The sequence below is a fragment of the Colletotrichum karsti genome, assembly GCF_011947395.1.
Source record: "Colletotrichum karsti strain CkLH20 chromosome Unknown Scaffold2, whole genome shotgun sequence".
NCBI classification, from domain to species: domain Eukaryota; kingdom Fungi; phylum Ascomycota; class Sordariomycetes; order Glomerellales; family Glomerellaceae; genus Colletotrichum; species Colletotrichum karsti.
Window position 1 is genome coordinate 1,559,143 of NW_024065902.1, and position 13,516 is coordinate 1,572,658.

The following is a 13,516-nucleotide window of genomic DNA, read 5'->3' on the forward strand; positions in this document are numbered from 1 at the left end:
TCCAAACCCTCTCTCCTCGAAGCCACGAGCCGTCTCTTTATGCTTCCCCTTCCCATCTCACACATCGAGTCCAAATCAGGGGGCTTGCTCTAGACATCGGATCGGGAGAGACACTGAGGAACAGAAAGAGATGAGCACGATGCCTACTAACCTCCAAGACACGAGGCCTCGGTCCAATGAGCGTGTGCGACATCGCGGGCCGGAATGTCGGTGGACCTCTCGGGCGCCGTGTTTGTTGTGGCCGCCCTTGCGCCAAGAATGTGCGTACCGGCGGCCGGTAATCGCGGCGCATTCCAGACGTCAGGGGGGCGAGAAGAAGGTTCACCAGTAAGGACGTTTTTTTACCGGCCGGGGACGTCAAAAGTAAACAAACGGCCATGCATGTCCCCCCGTTCGAGGCGCACCGGAGCTCATCAAACTCACATTCCGGGAATTGCGGGTTTTGGTACCACTTTCATCTGCTTTCTCTCATTCAGGGTATGTCGAAGGGTTGAGCGGCTTTCCGAGTCGGGTCGGGAAGCGCTGAGATATGTACAGTTGAGTCAGACCGCTCGACGACGACGGCTCTCCTCCCTTATTTTGCTTTTCCCCTTCGTTCGTATGTCCTACAGCTGCTCTCTCTCTTGTCGTCGTGTCCCACATGATCCTCACATCCCGACGTGCCAATGCGGCAGCGGGCTTTCGCCTCGCCTCGTCCCCTTCCCCCTTCTCGAGGCTAACAAGTCATTCGTTGGTCGCCTTTAGCTTCGTCTCGCGGTCGTGGTCGAGATTCCTGCGTCCATGCCGTCCTTCTATGATCATCCACCCCGCCAGCCAGCTATGATTCAAGACAAGTGAAAAAAAAATTAGAAAGAAAAAAAAAGGAACAACATTCAAGTCCGCATGTGATGATGATGACGTGATCATGTCTCGCGGACTCAGTTTCACCGACTCACGGGGTCTCCGTCTAAGAATAGTGTCCGTCCCCAACGCCGTCATTTCCAAAAGAATCCAGATGGGGGGACTAAGATCGGCCCGGATCGGGCCTTTCTGTCAGAGAGAAAAAAAGATCCTGCCCACCGCCTGGTAATGAATCAAAGACCACCGTGTATGCACAAGATTATGGTTTCAGGAAAAGTGCCGTAAATGCCAACATGGGCCTGCGCAACCTGCATCGACGAGGCGAGATTCTAAATAATGCAAATCGGTCGTGTCGTGATGCGAGATGTGCAAAAAATGTCGCTCTTCATTTGATCGTTGCGTCAGCCGTCATAGGCAATGCAGACAGTCTTCATGTGCGGTTGGAACGACTCGTGCTGCGTTCTACAGGACGTCCGCCGCCGACCGAGTCAAAGTCGTAGTTCTTCAGCGTGTGCTCGTATTTGGGGCTTCTCAGGAACTTGGGCACGGAGTCCTGCAAAGACGGGTTAGTAATCAACTCAAAACGGCTCGATAATCACGGGGTTGGGGAAACACGTACGCTAGCCATCAGCTTGAAAACTGCGTTTTGCGCATCCTCGAACAAGGACATAACTTCTTGCAGGGTGTCGATCATGGCGACATCCTGGCCGACGGCCTTGGTCATGCGAGTGGCCAAGTTGTTCCGCAGTTGGTGGTCAATGTTGAGTTCGCAAGGAGAGCCGGGGGCGAGGAATGCGTTATAAATCCCGTAGGCCTGAGCCATGATCTCCTTAATGCCGTCCATCGAGTTGGCGTTCGGGTTCTTCTGGGCGACTCTGATCGCTTGGCGGCAGCTCCGGACAAAGTCATCGACGTCGAGGTAGAAAGACAGGTTCTCCTCGCAGTGCGTTTCTCTCAGGTTTTCCCTAAACAGCAGACGCAGAGCGGCATCGTTGAGGATCTTGTCCAAACGCTGCGTGTTGGAGTCTCGCGCGATGACATTGCGAGACGGGGTGGCCGCTTCACTCTCGGACGTTCTTCCACGCTGACCGACACCGTTGATCAAGTCCTTGCCCTTCGCCGTCAACTGGTAGATGGCGTGCTTCGTGGGTTGGAACAGGTTGTTGCTGGGGTATTGTGCCATGTGAGCACGATCCTGTACGACCGGCTCCATCAGGTCGTATTCCACGAACAGAGACGCAATGTCGTAAGTCTCCCGTCGGTCCACAGTCGTACAACAGTCCATCAACCAATCAGTGGCAGCCTTGCCGGTGAACGTATCCTTGTACGTCTTGCCGTTGACCTTGCGCTCGCTAGCCATCTTGACACCGGTAAGACCGTCCTTGTAATCGCTCAGAGAATCTGAGTCGGCGGAGCTGACGCTCGCCTTCACATTGGGGCCGTGTGTACCGATAAATCTCCTGAAGATTACCTCGATTGTGCCACGGTCTGTGATGAGCTTGTCAGTCTGGCTATCCCTCTCGAGAATGACCAATTGCGACAGGGTGGCGCCGACGAGATCTGAAATGGACTTTTGTTGAATGCCGTTGCGGGAGCAGAAGCGGTCGAGCACGGTGACGCCCTTGGGGGTCAATTGCCACACGGAGCCCTTCATGTTGTACACCTGCTGGTACTTTCCGTCGGCCGACTCAATGAATCTCGCCTCGAGGAATTTTTGGCAAATAGAGCGGGCCATATCCTTGGCCATGGAGAAGGTCGTCGTGGTTGTCGTTGTGACTATCCTGGAGGGGTCCTTGGGGTCGGGCATGCGGTTGGACTGGGAGAACTTGAGGGAGCCGAGGTTGTTGATCGCATCTTCGGACAGAAAGGTGTTTTCGACTCGTGTTAATCGTACGCGGTGGGCAGACAAAGGCAGCAGGCTGACGATGAGTGTCGAGAAGAGATCCTTGAAGTCCTGTAGGTGAGGGTGTTAGCGAAGTCGAGGCAGAGAGCCACGGGCGGGGCGGAAGCGAGGGCACCACCGCCCACCGCGTGAAGGGGATTTGACACGACACATACAGAGTATAAAGGACGACTGACCTTGGTGAACGGGCGTTCATCATCCGTCATGCGGAGGAGCCGCGAAGATGTTTGATGCATCTTGCTCTCTACGTTTGGCAATCGGATTGGAAGAGGCCTGTTTGGGTCGGTCTCGGTGTAGGGTTGAGAGGGTGGATCCTGTACCAGCGACACCTGGCTTGGATGCTTGCCCTCTACGTGGTTGAGAGTGCTGTTCGACGACGAGGAGTAGTTGGAGGGACTCCTGTATCGCGGGTATTTGTCTGTCGGGCCAAGACTGGCAACGTCGGAAGCCGAGTCGGGGGTGAAAGAGGCCCTGCCTAATGCGGAACTTGAGGCGCGCTGGCGGATGGACTGGTCTGAGGAGGAGAAGGTCGCAAGAGCGGATTGCGTCTTGTCAAAGGCTGCAGCAGCAAAGCCAAACAGACCGCCGGAACGTTGAAACTTCTGGAGAGAACTGGTGGAAGGCGAGTGTTGGTGAGAACGGTAATGCGGACGATTCACCGAAGAGACGGGAACAGCGTGGTAGGGATCGGTCGATGATGATGTAGTGGTGGTGGTGGTGGTGGCAGCAGCAGCAGCGGCGGCAGTAGTAGCAGCAGCAGCAGATTGAGGAGCGGCGGCGGTGGTGGTGGTGGTGGTAGTAGCGGTGGACCGTGGATTGGTACTGCTGGTATTGGTGGTGGTGGTAGGGTTGGGGTTGGCGGTGTTGAGTGTACGAGATTGTTCGATGACCTCGTCAGAATGTGGCTCGTGGTTCGGAGGTCGGGAAGTCTTGGAGACAGCGGCCATCTAATGGGAAGAAGGGGGTTAGAAGAAGGCGCGGACGGCGTGCCGGGCGTTCAAATAAAAGGAAGGCGCAAGAAAAAAAAAAAGAGAAGAGAAGAGAAAGCGGGCTTGGTGAGGCAGGGCGTGGAGGAGGAGAGGAGGTGTGTGGTGTCGGTGGTGGTAATGGTGGAGGAGAAGGAGAATAAGGGACATGGGGACGTAAGAATGGAGCAAGGCAAGTACGGTAAGGCAAGGTAATAGCAGAGCGAAGAAATGGAAGTACAGTACAGAGTACACAGGCCTCAAGGGGCTGATGTACATGTAGACGGCGGAACCCTGCAAGTAGAAGATACAAGGGGGGGCTAGTAGGAGTGGAAGTGGGAGGAGTGGCAGTTGACGAGGAGGTACATTGGCCAAGGTACCTTGGATTGAGGAATTTGGTAGAGACAGGACAGGACAGGAGGAGAAGGACACCACACGCCGCACACACACTCTCTCACACACTGGACACACAGCACACAAACAAGACACACCACCACCGCTCATCCGTGAGGTGGCTTTGTAAGGTAGGTATCTCAGTTACTAACTCACACACAAGCCTCAAGGCAACTGGACGCTCGCTACACACTACACGCGCTACTGGGGGCGCGGGTGGGCGGCCGGGCAGGCTTCAGGCCAGTTGCTGCTCGTGGCCGGTGTTTGGTGCCGGTGTCGGGTGTCGGTACTTGAACAGGGCAAAAAGAGAGACGGGATATAAGGACATGTGTGTGTGTGTGTGCATATATAGACGGATATATACACACGTATGTATCGTGGTGAACAGGTAGGGCGGGAGTGAGAATAGACAGCAGAAAAGAAAGATGGAAAAGGGTAAGGTGAGGTGAGGTACGAGTAGGTAAGGTAAGACGAAGACGGCCAGGCCAGGCCAGGGGGACTCACTGGTGCTGATGGTGATCTGACTGATGATACCATGGAATCCAGGGCTTGATAGTCCGTGAAGGACCACGCAGGGCTGGACGATGTTCACGCAGCCCCGGGAGGCATAGGGCAGACGGTTGAGAGTGAGACAGGGCTGGAGCGGAAATAAGAAGAGGCGTAACGGTCCGGTATGGTATGGTAGGGTACGGTATTAACGATCCAGGTACGAATATGAGTGAGGTAAGGGTGAAAAGCGAGTAGCGAGTGAACCAGAAGGGAAATGAGGCACGATGGTGCTTCAGGTACGGAACGGGAACGCGCTTCCACGTCTCCTAGAGTGAGAGCGAGGGTTTGATGAACCGACGAGGCGTTCGGGGTGGTTGATGAGATGGAGAGGCAGCGAGCGAACTAGAGCCGGGCTTGGACTGGGCTGGAACTCAGCTTCGACTGGATGGGAGTTGGCTCTGAAGGTTGTTTCCCGTAAGACGGGCGGCTTGGGTTTTGGAATCGGGTTGGGCTTGAATTAGACTGTATTCGAAGAGGGGACTGAGAGTGGATGGTTTCGTTTCTCGTCGATAGACCGTTGACGTCGAGGAGTCAGTCGGTAGGTATGGTAAGATAGTCGATCTCAGTTCTCAGGACTTGGGTAACAATGCGAACCAGACGGAACGAACAGACGGTAGAGTGCGGAATGGACGACAGACCAGCAGAAACCAGAATACTTCAAACAGGGGCAGGGGCAGCCTGACTTTTTTACTCTGTACTGTGAGAGAAATCCAGAGTTGATGTGAATGGCACTGGCAATGATAATGGCAATGGATCCCGACTTTTTTCTTTCCTTCTTCCTTTTTTTTGCAGAGGAAACTGCCACTTGCCGTTTCCTACCTTACCTCACCTCAGACCCCTGGTCCGTTCTGGTGGATCCCATTACCAGCACCAGTCCCCGCTGAAGGCGGCCCTTTGCAGTATGGCCCCTCCTTTACAGGCCCTCCTCCCCTCTCCTGCCTTCAAGGCCACCACCCCAACCCCAGCAGCACACAGCAACCACCCCTCTTTATGGCCCCCCTCACTGCCAGTCGCGGTTCTCAGTGTCACACTTCACTCGCTATAGTGTGGGTCCCATAGGCGAAAAGGGGGGCTGCTGGCAGTGGCACATCACCTCAACCCTCCTTCAGCGGCCCAGGACACATGGGCTGCCATGGACTCACCCGCAATGCAGAACAGACACCTGCTGAATACCTCTCAATTGACGACATAATACCCGGCTTTCCATGTGTCCAAACCTCCTAGCCATGCCGTATCCCATCATATTTATCAGTCACACCTCACTCGACTTACCCCAGCACGCCTTATACCTCCCAAGATATACCCTGCGTTTCCCTTTCGCAAAATGGTCGATGGTCGTCTGTATGTAATATGTATGCCTTGTCCTGCCCTCCTAGCCATGCCGTGCCATGCCTTGCCATGCCATGTCAACGTGGTGAGCGACTGGAACCTCTGTAGGGATTGTCATGTGGTTCCCCCTCCTTGAAGGCGGCAGTGGGCAGGGGGCCATGTAGGTGCAGCTGCTGTTACTGTTACGACTAAAGAGTATCCGTACCGCACCTTACTGCCACTGGCACTGGCACTGGCACTGCTTGGTTTCCGTCAGGCTCAGCCATCTCCATCTCCATCTCCATCTTGATCTCGACCGGACCTTGGCTACAGTGTGTGAGAAAAGGGGCGACAGTGCATGGCAGCTCAGTTCCCTTTTCGTCCATCTCGCATGTGCTTAGGTTGAAAGAAAGAATTGCCGCGTTGCAATGGGACCCCAAGACGGACGCGGGGGGCGGCGGACAACAATGCGAGTTGCAAATTTTTTGAATGAATGCTACCATCGTCGTCGTTGTCGTACATGGTCCCCGAAACTATGATGCGAAGTAAGATCCATCAGCGATTATCAAGACGGGCAAACAAACTAACGGGAGAGCCAGTTCGCGTCGGGAAGCGCTTTTCGGGTCCTTCTCCGACCGGGGCTCACGCTTGCTATGCATTTTCGACCAATTCTGTCCAGCTGCCATTTTCTTTTTTCCTTAGATTTCTTCCCCGAGGCATCAAAGAACCGTAAGTGATTGCTAATGTTTCTTTGACCGTTGAATCCTCGGTCCCCCGACCGCATAACCCGGATGAATGACGTCGGGAAACATGAGGCCCGTCTGGTCGCCGTTCTCGGGCTCTTCTTTGTCCAGGCAATGCCGCCTCGCCAACTCGCCCCTTTGCCTTCGCCGTTGCACTTTGGAGTAGACGAGGTTTCGTCCGCGGCTGGGTGCCGTTTGATCGGATGTCACGGGCAGAACATCTGCCATGTCATCAACCATGGCTGCATGCGAAGGCAATATACCCCCCTCGTCATGCGCCCAGCTGAGCAGAAGAGCAGGTGCTCCGTATCTGTAATCAGGGAGATCGCTACCAGCGTCTCGCACGCGACGGGTTCCGCAGTCGACATCTCCTCACGGCCGTCTCGGCTCGTAACGTCGATAATGACGTTGGGCAGCCATGTTTGCGCAAGGCTTCAAAGAAACGTTGTTGAATACGGGCCATGTGTCTTGAGATTTGAGGAAAGTCTGTCCCACCGACACCTTCGTCTTCTCACGCAGCAACCGGGCTGTGATACGACGGACATATCCGGGTCGGCGATGAAGCATCTGCAGCCCAGGCTTTCACTCCTGATTACCTCGAGGGTAGACAATCTAGACCTCGGGGTTTACAGCATACGTGCGTCCGTCCAGATGCCTACTACGGTAGGCATGTCTGCAGGCTTCGTGCAGAGCCTTGAGCGATCTAAGCACAAGGGACGTCGTCGTGGAGGGTGTGCTAGGTATGTATGTACCGCCGCGCGCTGAATGGCAGGCATCAGTACAATGCGGTGGCAGACAATGTGAAGGAACCCGCCCCGACTCGGAGGAGGCGAATGAGAAAGAGCTCCGACGTGTCGCCATCTGATATCGGCCTCCCAACTTCAACTTTGTTCCTCCCACCTTGTTGGAAAGCAGGAAACACTAAGGCTGAGGAACCGTGTCAAAGCACCAAGGGGGCCTGGCCTGGACAGAGCTACTGAAGTACACCACACCAACACACAAAAACCAACAACTCGCCCTGAAGCTTGAGGTATGACGGGTGGTGCACCAATATGGCAGCCCATCGTGCGCTGACTTCAACGATGTTGTCGCCAGACCAAGCAAAACGTGGGGTTATGTTAAAAAATGTGGAGTGGGCCATGGCACTGAGAAAGACAGTCAATTGTAACGACCAGACCAGACCGAGTCTAGAAGAGACAGGAAACGGGGTCGTTTATCGAAGAAATGGAAGAAGTCAAAGTTGAGGCATCTCTGCACTGCGAAACTGATGGGCGGGTATTCCCACAACGGCGGCAAGGGTTGAAAAAGGCGGTGATGTTCAACGCTCGTCCACTCTGGGACTGGGCGGAGCAGAAGAAGCTGGCTGACGACGTTCTCGATCATGATGGTACAGATATCCGTGGAGTGCCGGGTTTTACGAATAGCGCAATTGGATGGTTTGGTGATGGTAAAGTGGATGACGGTGGATGAGAGTCCAAGGAGTGAGACAGGCCAAGCAGGTAGAGTACAAGACCTCGTGCTGACAGGGGAGTGGCGGTACGTATCTATCCGGTACCTCTGCTCACATCAGTTTGGAGAGAAAGACCTCAGTGACAAGAGGCGTGCAAAACAATGGCACAGCATCGGGTGGCTCCATCTCATGGCTTCCATGTGTCGCCGGGTACTTCAGGCAGGTACCCAGTCGATTCGACCAATGAAAATTGGCGAGTGGTGGATCCAGTGGAGGTGACGAGGGTGGGGAGGTAACAGCAACACCACGACTCCACTGAACAGTACGAGATGGATGCAGATGCCATGCTTCGGGAGAAAATGGTAAGGCGGTGGGCAGTACGTACCGTTTTGCCGTGCAGGTGAACATCGAAAGGTCGACACTGAACCAGGCAAGTGACGGCTGAACATGGCCTGCCATTCGCCTGATCATCGCGTACTATTCGTACGAATTGAATGCTCCGCGGTTCGCAACAACGGCACAACAGCATCAAACCCTACGCAACGCATAAGAGCACAATGCACCTTTCCGTACGCCGTCCTGCGTTCCGCATCTCGACGCCGGGTACGGATAGTCGCGTTCGTGAGGTAGGTAGGTACCGTGGAGAATCTTACGGTACAGAGAGAACTCACTGAAGCAATGCAACGGGTGAAAAAAACACCAATGAGGCAGGGGTCGGGTACCACTCCTCAGATCTGCGCGTGGCCTCAGGGATTTCTCCCACCAAGCCAAGCTGTTTTGGGCCCGCAACTTCCCTGCAAGCCACGCAGTGGACCCGAGTGGATCCGCGCCTTCTTTGGCGGCGTCACGTTTCTGCCACGCAGTTTGACCCCTGTCCCCGTCCTTGCATCTTTCCCCCCCTCATTTCCCACCCAATTCTTTTTTCTTTTCTTTTTTCCCTTCTGTGCCTTTCCTTCCTCGTGGCTGGCTGGCTGGCTGGCTGGCTTGCTGACTGTTCCATTGCTGCTGCTGCTGTTGCTCTGCTGACTACCAATTTTCCAAAGTACGGAAACCATACATTGACAGAAATATCGCCAATGCAGGCCATCCAATCCGAAATCGCCCACACCATCCAGCTTTTAACTCACTTCACACGTTGGACGGGGCCTAGCTCTGCTTTCTGCTTTGCTACTAGCATACCCTTACTCCCGCACACCACCATTCGGCAAGCGAGCCGACAGTGTTGACCGCCCGTCCTCTTCCCCAGGCACTGTACGGCCCTCACCCAGACCGCTTGGGTTTGGATCGCGACACCACGCCTACCACTTTGTACTGTCTTGTCTGTCTAAACGTCTGACATGGACGATTGGAGTCAGAAGGTTTCTGCTTACCCGCCCCTCCATTCCCATTCGCCCACTCGTCGACCACGCCGGCTTTCCCTCCGACGGCGATTAAAGAAGCCTGAAACAAGACGACGGCAATCGAACAGAGCCAGATCAGTCAAGGGAAAACGCAAATTCGCTGAGAATCCCAACACCGTCGGCAATGATTTCGGCATTACAACACGGAAACGGCATTGCCTTTTCCCTTGGACCAATCCCATTGTCATGCACCGCTACAGACACGACCTTTTTGGTCCTCAAAACCACCATCATCGCAACCCAGAACGTCGTCTGCAGAACCAAACAGAAGGACGCTGAAACCTTCCCCGTCCGTACCGGTTACGTGCCAGTACGGAGTACTGCAACCGTCGCTGTCATGCTTGGCCCGACGGGTGTGAGCCAAGGTAACCGCTCCCTCGAGATCGATTTCGGAGTCACCGTGATGACTGAGGAGCTCCTGGATCATGGATGGGGTCGCCCGCTCGTGGCCTGTGGCTCCTTATTTCCGAACCACCTGCTCCCGGTCCCTGAGCCCTGAACGCCGATCTTTACTCCCTTGGCAATCAGAGCCTTGTCGCCGTACCCCCAAAACGCCCACTTGGACGCCGTTGCCAGCCAGGCCCGCGACTCAACTGCCTAACAAAGCATCGCCTGAAGCGCTAGTCGACCACCAGTCCTCTCAACAACCTAGCATCGCTCTCCAAAAACCACCAAGGTTCCAGCTCCACGCCGAATCAGGGTGTGCAGACAACGTGGACCTCTGCAAGTCTCCTGCTACGGTACCTTCATCAACCACGCGCTACTATGTAAGCCCAAGCCCAATGAGCTTCCGCCCGCTACAAACTCCGTCTACTCTGCGGTAGAGCCTGCTGAAGCCTGCCTGCTGTGTTGGTGGTTGTTAATTCGGCCACGTTGTCTCGTTGTCGTCTGACGAGGCTGAGAAAAGTTGATGCCATGATCATTCGCATCTCTCACGCCACCAGTCAAGCCATGTCAACGTTTCGCGTCATCACAGACCCAGCCTGATGTGAACTACTCTCAGCAGCCAAGGGCGTGCCCAACGCGGTGCCTTGAACCCATCTCGACGCCCGCAGCCCGCAGTTTCGAGTGCGAATGAGTTATAGGCACTACTTGCCAGTACTGATACTGCTCTACAGATCCCTAAAGACACATGCCGCTTCTTGCCGTGGTTCTACAACATAGGAGCTGGTAGATCAGAGCGAAGCTTGTACCGCTTGCACTACATGGCCTACGGATGATCCCTACGACTTGACTTCTAGAAGCATTCGCGGAAATTTGACTGAGGGGACACCCTGGATTCGATTGTGGTTCAGGGGACGAGATAACCACAGACTGATTGTCTAACCAACAAACCCCAATTGCCTGTCTATTCCCACTGGTGGTTGAGACGAGGTCTCCCAAGCTTTGCTTCAGCTAGCCTAGCCTGACCCGCCTCGGCTTCAAACGTCTGACGTTTCGCTGGCACTCCTCCCGTGTCCAACCTCGACATACGGGGACAATTTTAGTAATGATAGGTCGAAAGTCGCTCGGCAGTCCTGGCACAAATCGAACTTTACCACCTATCCGAATCGACATCAGATCAAACGAAAATCCGCGGACGCCCGACGCAAGAAGGGTTCTCAGAATTCTCGAAGCACATGGCTTGGCGAACTCAAGGGAGAAGGTCTCAAAGTCTACGTTCCAGAAGGAATCAAACACTTTGCCAGCTGAAGGGCAAGAGAAACAGTCTGGCCACTATCCGCCATGACTTCTTGCCTCCAACGATCGCTTCTTCCTTATTTTTCCCTTCCCTGCCGCTAGGAATAACGCCGACCGACGTTGGCGGGTCTGAGGGATTCCGTTCGAACACTTACGAAAACCATCTGGGATGCTCCCTGCTGTTTGCTGCACGAAAGCTGCCGTCTCCAACTGCCAAGTGCGGCACCATTCCACAATACAAATGGCTTCCGACACCAAGATTGGGGTGGTGGCCGAAAGCCTAGCTAAGCCCGGAAAGGCATATCCATAGCACGTTGGCCGCGGCTCGCGGACCGTGTTGCCACACAGCAAAGCGTCGATAAGAAAGGACGTTGAAGCAAGACTTTCCGAGGATCACCCACAGCAGAGCTCAGCCGCCGTTGCAGAGATTGGCCAACGCATAGGGTAGCCAAGCTTCGATACAATCTCGGCCTCCTCAGCAGTCACGTACGATATCAGCAGCGATGACGATACAAGTGTAACAGCGCGACTACTTGGATCACCCCAAATTAAAAAGTTGCGACAACAAAGACACCGTGGAATGCAGTGGGAATTCTGGGTCACACAGCACGTGTCTCCTCGTTTGGCGGGTAGCTCAACGCGTTTCGATTGATCTGAGACGGTTGATCCATCTACGAGCTGAAATTACGCGACGAGATCAAAGACATTAGCTCATCGCCCGCGGGGATTGATAGCCAGGGGTGCTGTTCAGGCGCCATGTGTGACCGTACTAAATTTGGCCTGGCTCAATGCCAGACTCGCCTTCTAGAATGATGAGCTTGAGCTTGAGCTTGACCAACGAGCTAGCGATTTGGACGTCGATCCCATCGCACTACAAACGACAACCAACAGCGGTCTCGACTTCACAGCAGTTCAAATTGGGTCAAGTTGTCGCCGGTTGTTGCCAATGTGGGGTGCAGTCAAATCTCAACTAAGCTCACGGTAGCATTTCGTGGCCAAAGAAAGGCTTTTTGCACCCAGCACGGTGGTTTTGATGTGCATCCCACGTCTCCAGTCACCGCTCTGGACCTTTGCGAGACGGTCAACATCGCATCAAACGAGCGGTGAGGTGCAAACCGATTGAAGGTCGTCAACATCTTGGTTTCTCGGCAAGCACTGCTGGCAGCTTGCAGTTGAAGCTGAGGTTTGCGTCTTACGACGTTGCTCCAGTATCCGTTGGTCCGACCCCTGGCTTCCCCCCTTCTTCCCACGTGGAAATCTCGTGAGGGGGTTTCTTACATGCGGCCAACATTTTCTTCTTTTGTTGTTTCCGCCTGTCAACCCGAGTCTGGGGCGGCATCTGTAGCACGCAGCAACACGTGCCCGGGAAGGCTTGTTTCAAGCGGTCGTTTCTTTTCCTCCATTGTGCGACTTGTTCGAAATCATTTCGAATGAGGACTACCTTGTCAGTTTAACGAAACGCCTTTCAGCTCAACGGACTTCGGAAACTACTGGATCTTTGTATACAATACCGTATGGACATCCTCGGATACACCTTGTGGCAGGCCCTCTGGGATCGATTAGACGGCGGAGACGTCGGCCATGGCAAAGACCTAGCGACACCGAGTTATCTGGTATCCAATTTTAATACGGCGCCATCATGCACTGGGTCTGAAGTCCCTTTCCTACTTCAGTACGTGTCAAGATAATGGCGGTACGGAGCTAAGCCCCTCGGCATCGGTTTCTTCTCGACTGACTGGTGTCAACCGGTTCGTCCTATCGATGCCAAACCCCTGTTCGCTTGCGCAGTCTATCGACAAAGGCGCCGCGTCCGGACATTCGGCAGGCGCTTTTCGTCGACATGCAGATGCCCAGTCGAAACACCGAATCGTGCCAATACGAAGAGCATTTGGATGCGAGAACTCCACGAGATTGCGTTCAAATTCGAGCGGAAGTCCCTTGGGTATGCAGTGGCAGGACGCACTGGTACCGATACCGAAGAATGGCTGGCAGCAGTTGTTGGAGCAAGAAAAACCGCTGACCCCTGGCTCGGTCTCACTGGTGGAGATTGCCACGTGGTTTGGCAAGCCGCACGGAAATTCGCACACGACGCTGGGGGCCTGGTCGAGAAGGATTTGGGGTCCAGCTAAGAGTTGGGGTTGGGCTGGCACGCTGGCACATGGTAGGCCGGGCTGAAAAATGAAGCCGCGACGAAGCAGACATTGGCAGGGAACGCCAGAAACCGACTTGTCACCTGAGTCAACATATCCCCGAGTCCCTGTCAGTCTTCTAGAAGGGATGGATAC

At 54.5% G+C, this 13,516-nt stretch overlaps 2 protein-coding genes across 2 annotated transcripts; one reads left to right on the forward strand and one right to left on the reverse strand.

The window, feature by feature from the left end:
* Window positions 1-1,270: 1,270 nt before the first annotated feature.
* CkaCkLH20_00991 (developmental regulator flba) lies at window positions 1,271-3,690 on the reverse strand (the record flags this gene model as incomplete). Its single annotated transcript, XM_038883711.1, has 3 exons — window positions 1,271-1,393; window positions 1,460-2,794; window positions 2,920-3,690. 3 exons carry the CDS (start codon window positions 3,688-3,690, stop codon window positions 1,271-1,273), a joined length of 2,229 nt encoding a protein of 742 aa, XP_038751306.1.
* A 5,985-nt stretch (window positions 3,691-9,675) lies between these two features.
* Window positions 9,676-10,050, forward strand: CkaCkLH20_00992 (uncharacterized protein; the record flags this gene model as incomplete). The annotated part of the gene is made up of 1 exon (XM_038883712.1): window positions 9,676-10,050. The coding sequence occupies one exon, from the start codon at window positions 9,676-9,678 to the stop codon at window positions 10,048-10,050; it is 375 nt and encodes a 124-aa protein (XP_038751307.1).
* Between the last annotated feature and the right edge of the window lie 3,466 nt (window positions 10,051-13,516).